The sequence below is a fragment of the Ciconia boyciana genome, chromosome 3 (genome assembly GCF_034638445.1).
Source record: "Ciconia boyciana chromosome 3, ASM3463844v1, whole genome shotgun sequence".
Lineage (NCBI taxonomy): Eukaryota > Metazoa > Chordata > Aves > Ciconiiformes > Ciconiidae > Ciconia > Ciconia boyciana.
The window spans coordinates 68,758,061-68,774,673 of record NC_132936.1 but is presented as its reverse complement, the minus strand read 5'-3'; the positions used below and the strand labels follow the sequence as shown (position 1 = coordinate 68,774,673).

The 16,613-nt window shown below is 41.0% G+C and overlaps 1 protein-coding gene across 1 annotated transcript in view; it reads right to left on the bottom strand.

Annotated features, from left to right (window-relative positions):
• The window catches only part of EZR (ezrin), a 38,641-nt gene that overhangs the window by 10,463 nt on the left and 11,565 nt on the right, over positions 1–16,613 (bottom strand). Inside the window, exons 2-6 of the mRNA XM_072856021.1 lie at positions 9,997–10,080; positions 5,088–5,183; positions 3,994–4,268; positions 3,088–3,171; positions 2,300–2,446 (exon numbers count right to left, since the gene is read on the bottom strand). Coding sequence (XP_072712122.1) covers positions 2,300–2,446; positions 3,088–3,171; positions 3,994–4,268; positions 5,088–5,183; positions 9,997–10,080 — 686 coding nt within the window. The remainder of the gene's footprint in view (positions 1–2,299; positions 2,447–3,087; positions 3,172–3,993; positions 4,269–5,087; positions 5,184–9,996; positions 10,081–16,613) is intronic.

The window sequence follows — 16,613 nt, the reverse complement described above, 5'->3', positions numbered from 1 at the left end:
TCCAGTACTTCACCCTTACATACCTGTCCAGCTCTGCAGCAAGTTCCAAGATTACAAGGACTTGCGTATTTGACTGTAACTAATTCCTTTAATTCCCCCCAACCAAATATTTCAATTTTTATGTTTAATATGACATTATTATTCTTTTACTCTTCTCTGATCAAGGGAGAGTATATTCTCTAGAGGTGGCAGTTAACAATTAAGAATTGTGTCTTACATAAGTGATAACACCAACAAACAGTTGTCTTGTTATTATCTAATCCCTCCAATATACGTGTCTGACACACACTGAAGTGCTGAAAATTATTTCTAGCAAATGGTTTGAAGACACAAGTATTTAACATTTAGCACTCAGAGAAGTATTTCTCACCATGGCGAGCCACTTGAGCTCTGTAAGAATCCTTTCTATGGAGCTCACTGGTTAAGGAAAAAACCAGCAATTTTGGAGGAATTTGCCTCATCACCACAAACATGGAAAGCTACTACATAGCATGATTTCACTGGGCCCAAGCATAAAAAACAAAAAACTTGCTTAGTTTCAAACCAGACATCAAATAATAAAATACTAAATAAAATAATAAATAAAATAATAAAATACGTCCTCTTCAGAACTTACCATTCCCTAACCTTTAACTCAACTGCAAGATTATTCAAGTATGTGCGTGTGTAACATTAAGAACTGTAAAGAAAATTATTTGATTAGACTAACATTAAGTAATTACTCCAGCCTCCATCACATTATCTTAAGAGTTTCAACCCTAGATAATACAGTATGACGGATAACTAAAATAATTCATTTATTAATAAGTTCTATTGCAGATTCTCCTCTTTATGGTGGGGGGGAGGGGGGAGAAGCTTGAAAATACCTAGAAGCGGGACACTGACATACACTGCAGTATGGAGGCTCACACAGCTATAGCACAATTTCATTTTCTTCAGGTTGAACTTCAACAGTGAAGTCTTTGCTTTTTCACCTTTGCCCCAGTCCCCAAATTTTGCATGTACAAACCAGAGGCGAGGTACACATTACCATTTTTCTAGTCCCCATATCTGCTCAAGACTTAATTACATAGTAGCAAGAGTTACAGCAGAAACAAGCAGTTTATTCCAGCACCGTATTTGTTTTGCAAACACTCTTGATAGCTCTTTACAGTCAATGGCTATATTCTGTCTGCTTCTGCAGCTCGAAAAACCTGTTTGTGTGACCATGGTTACATAGCAAGACTAGTCATTCAAGACTGAAGTATTACCTGAGCGAAACTACTTTTCTTTCAAGTGACACTCCTTGTTTTCTGGGTGACAGCACATATTAGCATTACAGAAAAGACTGCATTTCTCTTTGCCATCTTAACAGAAGCTCCAGAGAGTTCCAATTAATATTTGGGTTGCATTCAAAGCTTTTTGGAGGCAAAGATGTAGAACAGGTGAAATCCTCTCTGTATTACAATGATAGTCTGTTAAAGATTTGTGACATGAAACCAAGACTTGGAAAGTAGTGGGGGGAAGCAGTCTAGACAGCAACCTTAATCTAAAAAAACCAAAAGTCTATTTTAACTCTCCTTCAATCCTTCAGTTGTGGAGTATTAGAAGAGACTAGCAGGCTTAGACACAGCTGCTCTCACCTTCCTTTTATGTTTATTTATAGAGGTAGTCTATCATTTCCCACGTACTATCCAATTAATAATGGCTCTGTCTTTACCAGAAGGGCTGATTAAAACTATGCGTACCTCAGCAAGACCTCATTTCATTCCTCGTTCACAGTAACTATATAGGTTAACTCCTCCCTGGGTTCTGCGTGTTATCCGGCTTTAGTTTCATGTCCACCCCATAATCTCTCTTTTTCAAAACCAGGCCGTTGTACACACATCTATCATTAACTTCAGTATAGGAATGGCCTTAGATGTCCAAACACTCTGCAGATATGTTAGCCTGTCTAGGTTCTTGTATTGTATCCATTGCTGGCATACCTGGCAACCTGACTCAAGGAAAAGCTTGGTAAACTTTAGTTCAGGGTTCAGCTCTACAACCGTACACGATTTACCAGACGGCATTGTACAACTGACATCTCTCTTTACATGGTAGGTAGCATCAGCAGGTCAGGCTACAAAGGTCAGGAAAGTCATGAAAGCATAAGTGATGTGAAAGCTCATTTCCTAGCACAGCTTCACCTACTGATCCAAAACTGGAACACAAGCAACTTCTAAACTTTGCCTTGATCCTGCAAATGAGAAACGCCCTTTGGTTCCCACACCAGCCCTCACTTGGAGATCAGAGGTGGACAAAAAAAAAAAAGCCTTACTTATCATCCTTTTCATAGATGTTGAGCCCCAAGGCATCAACCCCCAGCCAAAGGTCAGTTCCTTTCTTGTTCTTAATTTCAAAGTAGTTGATTCCATACATCTCCAGGTCTTGAGCAATCTTCAGGTATTCCAGCATGGCATTCTCTCTGATTGAGACAGGAAGGAGAGCAGATGTCAGCTTCTCATTTATCTGACTATCTCAGAAAGCACCAAGTCCTCAAGAGAAACAAGTAACTTTTCCTAAATCAACACATCAAACACAAGAGTTAAAACTGAACATTCAGCATTTGGGGTTCACTTTAGGAGTTACGATATTACACCTATGAACACACACACACAGAGTACTCCCATTTACCAAGCCCTAGTATTTCCAGACAGAAAATTAGCAACATTCATCTCTTCCAGCATTCATCCTTGTCTCAAGGTACAGTCAGTGGGAAAGGTATAGTACCTGAACTTTCCCCATCTGCCAATGCAAATGCTTCAATGAACTTAAGGTTAGATGCACACCTGTACTTTTTTTTCCCACTCAAAGTCATCACTGATACACTGTGCCTAGGTCCAGGATTTTCAGGAAGCCATCCAAGAGACTGTCCGCAGCACAAATGTGAAGATCCTATTGAGTTTTACCATGTGATTTGATGTTGGACTAGAAAATACACACCAAGAGTTCCCACACACAGGCAACTCTTGGAGACTATTTCAAAAGCATGTTGTAGAACCACAAGCTTCAGGTAATCAACCAGTGACAAAGTGACTGGTCTAGGGATCAATACAGAACACTTACTTGAGCATGCCACTGTGTTCAGCATGCCACACCTGGATCCGTTCTTCCCACTGCTCTCTGGAGAGTTTATGCTGGTCCATCACCCTACACAACAAAAGAGATATTAGCAAGATCAGACTTTCTGCAGTATCCATTGATGCTGATCTTTGCTACGGTCTTACTGAAAAATCAGTCCCACACTTGAAGCCTTACTGAAACCAAGAGGAAGATCCTACTCAGCCCAAAGATGTACTCTGTGAAGCAGAGTGAATTCAAAATGAACAAAAAAACCTCTGCAAAGCCTTTCTGGTAACTGACCAGAGACATGAGAGGAGTAAGCAGAACAGTGCAAAAGAATCACATGCATGTTGTAGACACCAGAGGGTTAAAGCAAAGCAAAAGTTGGTGTCATTCCTGGAATTAGACACTGTGCAGGGTGTCATCACGAAGTGTAAACAGAAGCCATTTGTCTGGTAACATACACTTATCCTGTGTGGGGATGGACTACATAGCCTCAAGACATGCTTTCCAGATACAGGACTTTTAGGACTGTACATTAGGATTAAGAACACACAACTCAAACTTCTCCAGGGATGACACGTTCATGACTGAAGGCTGCTCTTTTCTTCTTAAAGAGGAGACATTCAAACTGCCAGTTACCAGCATGGCAGCAATGTTTAGGAAAGAAAAGCTGAATTCAAAAGTATACTTCCTCTCCCTAACCAACCCAAGGAGAGAGTACAAAACCATACTCTGACAGACAGAAATAAAAGAAGGAAAAAACCCAAATGCATACAGTTCAATTAAAAAAAAGTCATGCTTTCAGTGAAACTCTTTGTATTTAGCTAAAATGCAAATTCTTGACTTTTAAAAAAAACAACAAAAAAGGCCCAAAAAAAGGGAGACTGCATCAACCAACTCCTTCACCTTTGGGGGATCAGACGCTCTGAATTGAGGTATCCAGGCTTATACACATCTTTGTTGTAATCTCCAAATTTGGCCTGCACAGCATAGGAGCCAAGAAGCACTGCTGTTTCAGGAGGACAGTAGATCTCATCGCTGAGGATCCCCTCCTTCACCTGCAGGAAGAAGAGCTTCTGCGTGATGTCCTGGATCAGCTCTTCAGACACATCCTCTGGGAAGAACTTGGCACGGAATTTGAACTGGAGGGGATTCTCCTTTCTGATTTCTTGAGCAGAAACCTGAAAACAGAGGCGACACCACAACTGAGCAGGGTTGCAAACAATAGAATAAATTGCTTTTACACAGAAAAAGAGATTTGGGGCATTTGCCTTAAGCAAGTGACTGGGAACTCATTACTGGCATTCCTTAATTTCAGCTCCTTACTGGTATGAGAACACAGGGGAGAAGCATTACGTTTTCCAACTAAGCCAGTAAAATTCTGCTTGCAAAGCAAACCTTGGTCACTGGAGAATGACTTACTATTATGATGTATCAGATGGCAAACCCATCCAGTGTTGTACACGTTTGACGGAGAACAGCCCCCTGTCATTAAACAGGTACGTCACTGACTGCCCCATCAAGAAAAACTGTTCATACCCTCATAAGAATTGCACATTCACAAACAAGAGCACATCAGAGGTACCTGTGCTCTGCTTCAACTGCCCAGCCTTGAAGTGACCTATCTTTCTTAGTGCAACAACTGATCCTGCACAAGCAGAGACTAAAACCATCACTAGCCAAGATATTCCTCCAGACACAGCAAGAATAGCTGCTTATACCCAACAAAGTACCATATCAAGCTGCTGCTGTACATCTGACAAATGCTATAAAGCTTTCTACAGTTCACACAGAGAGAAAGGGCAAACTTCCACCGTGCCACACCTCACCCAAACAGATCCCATGGAGATCACAAAGTTTTCTCTAAAAATAATCCTGGAGTTGTGAGAATTAAGGAACAATCAACAAGATGTAGAAGGTTTATAAAGTAGCAGCCAATAACACATCAGGAATCATGTAAGCTTTAACCTTTTTTCAGCAATTAGCCCGAAGTCTGTTACCTTTTTATCGAGCTTCAGCCAAGTCTGGAATCCTTTGTTGTCCACGTACTGGAGGCCGAAGTACCACACTTCTCGCAAACCTATGGTTTTAACCACCTGCAACAGAAAGGTCAAAAAAAAGTTTGTTTTTTTTTTTTTTAACAGTAACAGTGCACTTGAGGCCCAGGTATCTTCTCCAGTCCCACATCACCTGCGAGTGCAGGCAACAGCCTAAACCTACTCATCTGGCATCTCTTAATTTCATCTTGCAGACAAAGATATACAGCTGCCGTAGTATATGACAGCAATGGCATAGGCTAAGCTACTTGTCCCACCCAGTTCCTAGGAGAAGAGGATTCTGGGGAAACTGGGAGACACAAACAGGTCAAGTGACAGGCCACCAACTGCTAGACTGGTACACTGGCAGCAGGTGGGGCTTCTGCTTCATTGTATCTACTGGCCCTTCTTAAAATTGTACTTGGTGAAGCAGACAAGTTATTTCTCTCACCAAAGCTTATGGCGAGATGATCTGTATTGGTGTTAGTACTAACTACAACAAGTTAGCAGTACTAATGGCTCAAGTGATCTTGTCTGCCAGTCACCAAAGATTATTTGGCTGAAGGAAGCAACTGAGGGATGCTTCACACAGCTGCTGCCGTAAGCTCCCTGTGCGATTTTGAGAATTAAAACAAGCTGCAAGTATTCTCAGTCAAGGACATTTTTTTTAAACTCACACAAAGGCTGGTTTTGAAGGACAAAATATATTGATGGCCCAACATGAGGACAAATTTCATTTCATATATTGTAAATACTAACCAGACGAAAGATCCAGAAACACCATCCGTTGACTGGGTGGCACACTTACTAGTGAAAGTAGTCCTGTTTGGACACATTCCTTTTCCTCAGTGGAGGAAATAGCCTAAGTTCCTGACCACTTGTTCTTATAGCCCAGTAGTTTGCTGCCAGCTCATCTACCTGTAAAGCTGTGCACTAGACAGAGCCGACATCTGGAAAGATCTACTACATACATATCTGGATCACTTCCTTGATGTTATTTGCAGAGTAGCCCCTCAAAAAGTGATGTGGGCATCACCACAGGGAGCTGAACTGAGTGGAAAGCAAGAGCTTTTTAAAACTACTTTGCAAGTTAGGAAAGTGTGACAGACTTTAGTTACATGTGCTTCAACAAGTTTAAGATCTCAACCAAGGATCTGTTTCACCATTTATAGTATTGCTGGAGACACTCTGGCTAGAGAGCAGATTTGAGAGACAACATGATTTTAGGATACTTAGTGTTTGCTGTAGTTTCCCTTAAATTTTCTCACTGGTGAGCTAGAAGCCAGGAGTCTATACCTGGAAGCCAGAGCTTCCTGGGGTTGGTAAGGGAGATGGGGAAAACGCACCATCCTGATTAGCACTCTGAGAATTACTGTTTGTGTGACATTGTTGAATAACAGGCAATCTATAAAGTTTAGTGATATAAGCAGACCAAGAAAATTGCACAGTAGTATGAAAAATGTCACTAAGCAAATATAATTTTTAAGGATAAAGAGGTCAGTGCCTACTAGTTGAGGAAATGGGATAGCTTCATAGCTAGACATGTGGGCTGTATTCAGTAGGCTACAGTTTATATATTCTACTTCAGCAAGGCCAGAAGTAACTAGTTATAACGAACTAGAGTTTATGTTAAAAAAAACCCCAAACAAAAAACCTCAATCCCCACAGCTTTTAAAAAAGAGCTGGGGTCTGAAAACACTTCAGCCTTTACTTGGCTAAAATTCCTTTTCCCTCCTGCCCCAAAGTGGCTTGTTTCATCACAGAACAGCCAAGTTTTCTCACAGCTAGATGTATTTTTAGAAGGGTCAGAGCTGGGCTTTACCCAATCTAGCAGAAAAGCAGGGGTATGTTGAGCGTGGTACTTCCTGTTGCACAAAGAAAAAAAGTGTTGCAACTTTGTTAAAATAAGGAGTTGCATAAATCAAGCAGTTATCGGGTTGTTATCTCTGGATGTCTCTTACAACAGAAAAAGTACACTTTTTCTATAAATCAAATTAGAAAGCTTGCAGAAGTTACGACTCCTCAAGTTCTTCCCAAAACCTAAAGGCAAGGAAGGAGAAAGTATTAACCTAAACTTCAGTTTGACCATTTGGGTTCCAATACAAAGAACAGACGTGAATGTTTTAGTCTATATTCTGGGAAATGGTTTGGAAACTTCCTCCATAGCAAAACAAGGAAGAACTAAGAACCAAGGCATTATATTCAAGATGGGAGACACCTCCCCCTGCTCCTCAGATGCATGAAGCAGCAAATCTTAAGTCTGCTCATTCCACCCAGAAATGCATTCACTCCCAGAAACTGTCAGTGACACACTCTCCTCCATTCGAATCTCTTTTCCTTGTGGCCAGGATGGCTCACGACTACCTGGGAGGTACTCCAGCCAGCTGCAGAGCCCACCGCGTTGGTTCTTGGGACACCTTGGACCACTGCGGCATAAGCTCTGCACACATCTGGCTTGAGCGGAGCTGAACTCAATATTCACAGGTTTCCACTATTTTCCTCTTTCTATAAAAGGGAGCTATAATTCACCTTACGTGCAGGATACACTTAACGCTAGCAAAGCCTAAAGCACAAGGGCTCTGCCTGAGTAGTTTTGCTAGCTGACAGCCAGGCCAAGAAATCATCTTGTGGTTTTTAAAAATAGCTTGCTTCTTCAACGCCCTTTTCCCCCCCACAGTGGTTCTGCAGTTCAAGTTGGGCCACTCCCCATACCTGAGAAAACCTGTTGCCTCCATAGCCTTTATCAGAGTGTAAACTCCGTCCAAGATAAGGGCCTAGTAAAAGGCTTGCACAGCAGAAGTGAAGAAAGGATGTCAGAACAGTTGCAGCTAAACATACCGTCTTCACCTTCCCCGGTTTTGTGCTGCACACTTCTACCTTTGTCTTCCCTTGATGTGTAGACGTGCACTCCAACAAGGTATGGACTACAGATAAGAGTTTCCAATCACAGGTGTTAAACCTGAGCCATAGGGTCTAAGGAGCAAATCTTCATGAGGTGATAGTCTATCCCAATAGTGCAGTAAGTGCTACAACAAGCAGTCTTCAGAAGTCCAGAACTACCTAGACAGCATGCTAGAAGTATCTTGGATCTGAAGTATCCTGCCTTTTTCCATGTTCTCAGGATTTTGTGCTTCTCAGCTGGAGGTCAAGAAAATAGTCTCTCTTCTGCCAGAGAGATGACCCTGACTCTTTTACAGACACAAACATTACTGAATACATGGGGGGGGGAAAAAAGTCCATATTGAATCCTTGTCATAAGGAATATAGGACATACTTACACTGTCTGATGTAATGCATTGCTTTTAAAAACCTGGCTTTTAGTCATTTTGATTTTTGTACCCTCAGAGATGAAATCAGAGTTCTCTGTTTTGGGTTAGCGTGGAAGGGGCTGGGGGAGGAAGTGACCCTGATGCAAGGCTGATCAACAGTGAACGGAAGGTCAAACACCAAATGCTGGTTCCATAAAAATGCAGGTTTCATATGCGCTTCACCAAATTCCCAGTCAATGAATACTTGAAATTTATCCCACATCAGTAATAATCAAAAAGAATTAAAGTTAGATTTAATGCTAAACACAATTTGTAGTACTCTTTGTCCTGTGAAGCTTTGCAGTGATTATAATTTGGTTTCCTCCTTTCACTCCCTCCAAGAACCCACTAAATGTTGGGGTTTTTTTAATTTGTTGGGGGTTTGGGTTTTTGTGGGTTTTTGTTCGTTTGGGTTTTTTTTTTTTGAAAAAAAGTACTTCTCACTGCAGAGTTGCCATAAGGCCTAGCAAGTTATAGCTAACTCATTGAAACAAGAAATTGTACCAACAAAAATTCAGAAGGAATGGACATTGTTTAAGCCAGTCCTGCATACCTAAGTTAAAGCTCAACCACCCTTTGCTATCAACGCTAGCAGGGTACAAGGGGAAAAGTGCAAAGGAATTGCTGTAACACTTCATAAACAGCTTAATATGTGTAACTGAAATCTGCGTAGATCAACTCTTTGTTTTCAGGGTTCCAGCAGGAATAGCTACAGCAAGCTGCTTTTTTTTTTTTTAAATTCCAGAACAGTAAGTTAGATTTTTCTGCTGAGGTCTAGGCCTTGCTTCAGTTTTATAAGAGCAAGCTACTTAAGAATAATAAAGTTTTAGAAAGTGCTCTTTGTTTATTTTAGTTGTCTTTATCTGACCTTCGTAGGTCCATCTCAAACAGACCTGTACGTTGTTAACGCAGTAGCAGGTAGAATAACAGTAAGGGAGGAGAGTCTTGGCTACTCATGCCCTCCACTTCCCTGGGTACCCCTGGAGGCAGGCTGGACAAGTCTCTGCTCCATCCTGCTGTGCAGGGGCTTCTTACAAGGCACGTTACTATAGTTGCTGCACGGAGATCACAAATTCTTCCGGTTTTCCAGTAGTTTGGCAAACTCGAACACCTGTGGCAAGCGGCTAACTCCAACCCAGCTTCTGAATGAATGCAGCTATGCCGACGCCTTCGTCAGCCATCTGAAGACCTGATTCTGAAGAGTTTTATGCACAGGGACAACATTTCAACTTTAGAATTTAAGAAATAAGAGCTAAACTGTATTTCAAAGCAAGAGGTGCATTTTACACACTACCTACACTGTCTAGACATTTTAGATCCCTTATGACACTTCATCACCCAACACTGCTAGGAAGACAGGTTTCACTGGAACATAACATACCTGCAAGGATTTTTGCTTTTTTCTTTTACTGTGATAGAATTTAGAGATCTCAGTTCAAACCAGGGCCCTTTGATTAGGAGGTGGAGAGAAGAAAGGTAGGTTTGGAATCCAGTCTTCAGAAGACACTAGTCTGAAATGTACTCTAAGCTTAAACAACAAGAGCCCATACCAACCCTTCACTGACCTGGTCAAACAGCTGTTTGCCTGTAGTGTTTGGCTGGATGGCAAACTCCAGCTCTGCATCCATAGTAACAACTCGAACATTGATCTAAGGAGAAAAACAAAAAGCATTGTTTAAGATGTATTGAAAGCTATTTCTCGTGTTAACACAGTACTTCGTGTACAATACAGTCTCCACGCTTTGATGCGCTACCGTAACCTCTGTAATATACACATTTAAGCCCCAGTTAGATTTGTGTGATCACACCAGCAAACTTAATTGGGACACTGACTTTGCTGTCTTATCCAGATTGCTCTGGAGGTTTTCCTACTCAACACAGGATTGGACTGACTTTCTGGTTAAACGAGAGGGCATTTTAGAGTTGACCATTTCCAGGCCTAAACCCCTTGGAATAAGAGCTCCTGTGAGTGCACAGCATAGCTGCCTGCAGACCATCCCGTGGATTACGAAAGGCCCTAATGACTAAATTAAATTTAAGACTTATAATTTAACTTCCATTTATATTAGAGCTGGAATTAATCTGAGGTTTTAAAGGCAAAAGGCTGAAGATTATTCTTACAAAGCAATCAGCATTAACCTGATAAACACTCATTCTTTCCCTCATAAAAATCTACTCAGCACATAAAAACAGCAGCTATGGGTACCGAATGATACTACAGGGCAAGAGTTCACTAAGCTATTGCTGTTAGTGAAGAAACAATATAATCAGATTTACTGCAATGGCAGAAGTAGACTGCAAGACAGAGGTTACTATTGTATGCAGAAGACAAGAGTGTTTAATGACTAGGAAAAGTCTATTAGCAGTTAATCAGGAGGCAAAAGCAGCAACTAAGCTTGCAGGGAATAGCATAAGGACCAGCAAAATGGCAAATCAGGAAAGGATTATATCCAACTGCTCCCACTACAGAAGACTGTATCACTTACAATATTATACTATGTCTCAAAAAACCAAACAACTCCAAGTAAAAAAACCCAAACTGGGATGATCGTGTAGTATGGTTCTACTAATAAGTTAGATTTGTAGCTTGGTATTTTAAAGGAAAGAGAAGAAAAAGTGGACATGTAAACACAAGGCCAGACAATAGGTAAGCTATAGGCAGGTAAAATTTCATTACATTTTCCCAACATTTTATAAATGTCACGTTACAAAAAGCCAGAGCTAACAGACCAGGAGAGCCTGCTACAGCTGCAGCACTGGTGCCCAGCGCAGAGGCACACGTGAAGAAACAAGAGGAAGGGGCAGAAGAGGAATAGAATACACTACAAAGAAGAAGAGGAAGGGGCAGAAGAGGAATAGAATACACTACAAAACCTCGACACCACAGCAGTTTCCAGCCACTTAATTACGTAATTTAAACTCTAGGATAAATGTCAGGTAAAACAATGTTGCAGTTAACACAGAACTGTGAATAAAACAAGTTGCCTCAGCTAGTTCTAGTCAAATGTATTAGAAAATTTTGCATTCCTTTTTAGTGAGACACGAAGGCATCAAGTGCCTTTTAGCCTTTATAGAGCTTTTTCTTTCTCCTGCTCTCTCCCAGATGACAGAGGACCCTCCTATAGAGAGATGACTGAAGGCAGTTTCCGAGTCATGGAACCCCAGAACAGAACCAGAGAAGATGACTGCTTAGGGGCCCTGTCACTTTCAAGCTGTACTTTTAAAGCGGTGTCCTTTAAATCAGGATTAAAAAAAAAAAAAAATCCTTTAAAAGCAACAAGAAAGAACAAGCAAGAAAGGTTTTCTAAGAGCTCCTTTTCTCAACTGCAGCTTGAGATCCATAATGGAACATGGAAGTATGCTTAAGGCTTTCTTCCTGTGCCTTAAGAACCAAAGGTTTCCCAAACAGTGTTTCCAGTGTAGCAAGGGAGGCGAAGTTCAGATACCAAATTCTCAGGAACAGCAAGACTGCAATTTGAAGATGTGACCTTAAAAAGCTCCTGTTGCTTAATCCCTCTCAACAATAAATCCCTAATCATATTCTAATCCCTTTCTACCCCCTTCAAGAAAACATATGCTCGTAATCCACAGTTTTGCATTGTGCAAGTTATTTGTACTTCTGGCTGAAACACTACAGTGGGTGTAAAATAAGTATCACTTTACAAGGTAAAGAACTTGAAAAGATGTGCCACTCCTTACCAAAAAACCTGCAGTATGTTGGCTGAGTACAGAATTCCCGTCAGTACCAGTAAACTCAGCTTTTACTCTATTTAACTCTAACTAGCAGTTATTTGCTAGTTTAAAAAAAAAAAAAGAAAGTAAACTCCCTAGTCTAGGGGAATACTCTGTATTACTCCAACCCTAAAAGACCCTTCTGGATACAGTCCCCTTCCTAAAGGATCAGCTACATAGTGAGCTATTTAGTGCTAAAGCCATCTACCTGCTACATCTTTTAAGAATTATTTTAGTGTTAAGACCAAAAATTGAAGTCATCTGCTTTCCACTTCAATCAGTTAAAGCCATAAGCATGCAGGAACATGACTGCTTGGTTATCCAAAAGCTTTCAAGGACACTTGGGGCATATGGTAAAGGTTAATTTCCGTGTTCTCAAAGGGCTGAACGACCAGCAGGATACAGAGGAATTCCCTGGTATGCCCTCGGACAAACTGCTAGCCACATGAGAGGCAGAGCAAGAAGAGACAGGGCCTCAAGCAGTTGTCCCTTCAATGAGTCGATGACTGCCTGAGAAAATCCTTTGAACCCCTTTCCTCCCATATTAAGTCCTCCTGCTTCTCGTCTCCAAACCTTAGCCTTGATTTCAAGAAGAACATAATGGTTTTAACAGTGTTTCTAAACAGATGTCCTACAACCACTCCAGACAAACTTTTAGCCACAGAGAAGCTGGTAGTGAAGCACGCAAACAGAGCTTAACCCACTTGAAACCCTGGTTTAGAGTGTCTGAAGAAACCTTGATGTCTGTTAGGCTGAGAGAAGATAAGTTTGGCATTCAGCTCAGACCACGGGAAACTGCCCATGGCACAAAGACAATTAAATCAAAACCCAAGGTGCTAACCAATTCAAGATATTGTTGGGGAGGAAAAGAGGGAACAACTCAGACTAGTTTCTATCAGCAACAAAAAGACCAAGACACAGTTAAGACAACTTTCACAAGTGAAGTCCTGCTTACCCTGTGTAGGCAAGGCAGGTCATTTGTAAGATCCGTACCAAATCCTGGCAGTATCCCAGGACAAAATTGAAGCCATAACCAAAAAGAAAGCAGTTTTCAATTGTTCAGAACACAGGTGCTTGGAGGGGGGAGTAGAACACATGGCTGTTATACATGAAATAAGAGTTTTTAAATGCACATAGCATGCTAAAAATCCTAGACAGTAAGATGTAACTTCCTTCTCAACAGTCTGATGCTGTAACACTTTATGATTATACTTCTATGTCTGAGACTAACATACTTAAAATTAATAACAAACAGGGCCTTAGAAGGTTTGTTTGTGTGTACAAAAACATTACAGAACATGAGGTTTTCATCTTCCCCTGTCTTAGGATGCATAAAATTGCTAACACAATTGATCCAGAGGGGAAAAAACATACTGTTGAAAAGGCAATGCCATTTGCATTAAAAGGAAAAAAAGCTCCATGACTTATAAGAGACAACAGAAACTGAAGACCTTACTACACTGAATGACTGAACACTAATTCCGTGACTTCAGACTGTTCAGGGTGGACTGTAACGTTACCTACATTTCCAACTGGGACAAGAGAGTGGAAGGAAAATGAAAGATGGAACTGAAGAGAACTTCACAATATAGTTTAAATAATTGTAACACTATGGAAAATTCATGTACTAGAAGTTACAGTAGTTAGAATGAGATCTTGCTTGCTTTAGCAGTGCCCTCAAGTCACGTATTTATTCTTACTTTTTCTGGTTTTTTTGTTAAGACAACATCTCTTCTCATGCTAAGTCAGTAGATCAATCCATGGGACACTGCAGCCTTTCAGATACAGTATCTAATTTGGAAAATTAGTGCCATTTGAAGAACATTCAGAAAACGTTGTCTCTTAAGGAGGCAACACATTACCAACCAGCTCATCTTCTCTGTGTAAAATCCAAGACTTAGATAGGAACTGAAGACAACTGTCTCTTCAATCCCTCCCTCTCATAAATGCAGTTTCCAGGTTTGTTGGACACTGTGCATGCACAGGTAGGTTTTTTTTCCCTAAAGTCTGACTTTTGAGCTACAGCCTGCTGGTCCAGAATCCATCTCTGGTTGCAGGCAACAGGGTATCTTTGAAGTTGACCATCCACCTCCTGATACTTAACTGCTCCACCGTAAAACATCAGGTGGAACAGGAAAAAGCCCACAGCCCTCACACATATTTTGCATCCTGATGCATGAAATCCAATACCCCTTAAGTTCACTTGCGTAATAAAATAGTTTGGTGAAACCATGAAGTTGTGCAAGTCATTTAAAATACCATACAATTTATTTCCAGTGAATCTGTAAGATAAAGGGCAGTAAATACCAACTTTTACCCATATACGCAAGACAAACTAGTACTTAACGTGTTGCATATCATTATCATTATGCAGCTCTAAATGCCTCAGACAATGCTCAGGAATGTTTTCTTCCTCTTTCCAAGGAGGAATAAAGACCAGAATCTCTTAAATAGCAGGTTTACAATTACAAATGCTAGTGAAGTATCTTTCCAAGTGGTGGCAATTAGTGCTATGATAATGGAGAAACCTAGATAGGCATGCCTTCTTTCTTCAGTCACTGTCTGGAAATCCCGGGCAAGTAGTAGTACACGTAAGCAGATCAACCACATAGCACAGAGGGGATAAGGGTTTCTCTGAAGTGCTGCACCTGCACAGCACATAATGTGAAAGACAGTATGCAGGCCTGTTAAGGTTTCTTGCACATACACAAACTGACCATATAGTACATGGACATGCTTGTGCTGAAGGAATATGGCAGTCTTAACGACAAATAAGAGAAAACAGTAGTATTAAAAATACTATTAAGAAAGCAGTAGTATTAAGCTTGCATCCTCACTTCTGCAGGGCTACTCTTCTACCACACAAGCAATAACTACTATTGTACTTATAATAAATAACAGAGAAGCTTTTTGCCCTGAGTTGCAATGCATCTGCATGGACGAAGTAATCTCATTTCAATCTTAGCAATCAGACCTGTTCATAGACATGTGTAGTGATTAGATATCTGGTAACAGGAAAGGCAGTTTCACAGAGCAGCATCAGAAGGGCACTGAAACTGCTCTCTATTCTTCCACCTTCCATGCATTAGTGTTCCTTGGTTCCAGGCCCAACAATAAAGCAAGATATTGTGCTAACTGATGGAGTAACTGTAGTCCCAGGTTCTGGAAACTATTTTGGGAAAATTTTCAACATTGATTAGGGAAAAATCCCTAGAGGCTCCAGAACTGACCTGCTAACGCTTCAGTATCTACATTTCTCTGTCCTCCACAAGTTACTGAAGTCAACAGCTAATGGTTCTTTCTGAGACTGTGGAGGGGAGAGGACAACTCTGGGAGGGTGAGTAGCTTGAATAACCCAAGAAACTGGAGAGATGTTAGTTCAATTTATTATATTATTCTTTAGTACTTATAAACACCAACATGTACATCTTTGTCATATGGTTTAGTTTTAGGTAGTCTGGCAGGGAGCAGGGAGCTGGACTCAATGATCCTTATGGGTCCCTTCCTACTTGAGATATTCTATGATTCTATGTCAAGAACACAGCACTTGCAGCCAGTTCTGTTTATTCTCTGACAGAATAACCTGCCTGATGGATCAGACATAATCTAGTAACATATTTGATGTGGTCCCATATGACATAGACTAGGTATACAACAAATCTGAGCCATGTGAAATTACAACTCAATGACAAGTTCTGCACCTGAATTCTCCATAGCTTCTGTCAAAGCAGGAGACTATGTCATGAATATCAAGCCAACGATCAATTCTATTAGCTGCTGAAGGACTGCCAAAGCACGACCTCTCTCCCAGTTGGACTCAGCATCTTCATCTTGCTGGAGCAACTGTATGGACACATATTCTGACCTTTTCATGGCAGACCAAGGCCTTGAAAGGGGGATGTGTGTGGTGGGGTGGAGGGAGTAAGAAAATGCAGTTTAATCTCATGGATCCTGGAAGGCAGAGTGCACTTACAAGTCCACAAACAGCCCCCAGTCAAGAACTAAAAAATTGTTTAGGAGGACTGCGCTAGAATTCAAAGATCTTGGCAGGTCTGAGAAATAGTTACAGGTGTTACACCTGGAGAGGTGAGAATGGACAAGAGGCAGATGAAGAGATTAACAAATTACAGGCTTGCAAACAATGGGCTACAGCAGGACTGCAGACAAGGTTGTGGTCTATTATAATCCCCAGAAAAACACCACATTTCCTGGTATGATGCTGTTGCGTAGAAGGAAAAATTACATTCTTGAGTGTATTTGTCACCGGAAGCATTACAGAAGGGGACTATTCTGTTCTGCTTGCCTGACAACTTGCCAGTAGGAATGCTGTCACCCAAATTTGAATGCTTTTTTTGGAAGGGAGCAAGTTAATGAAGGAAAGTCTGCACTAAACTGCAGGTCAGGTAGTTTTTGGGTTGATTGTGGGGTTTTGGGTTTTTTTTTGTTTTGT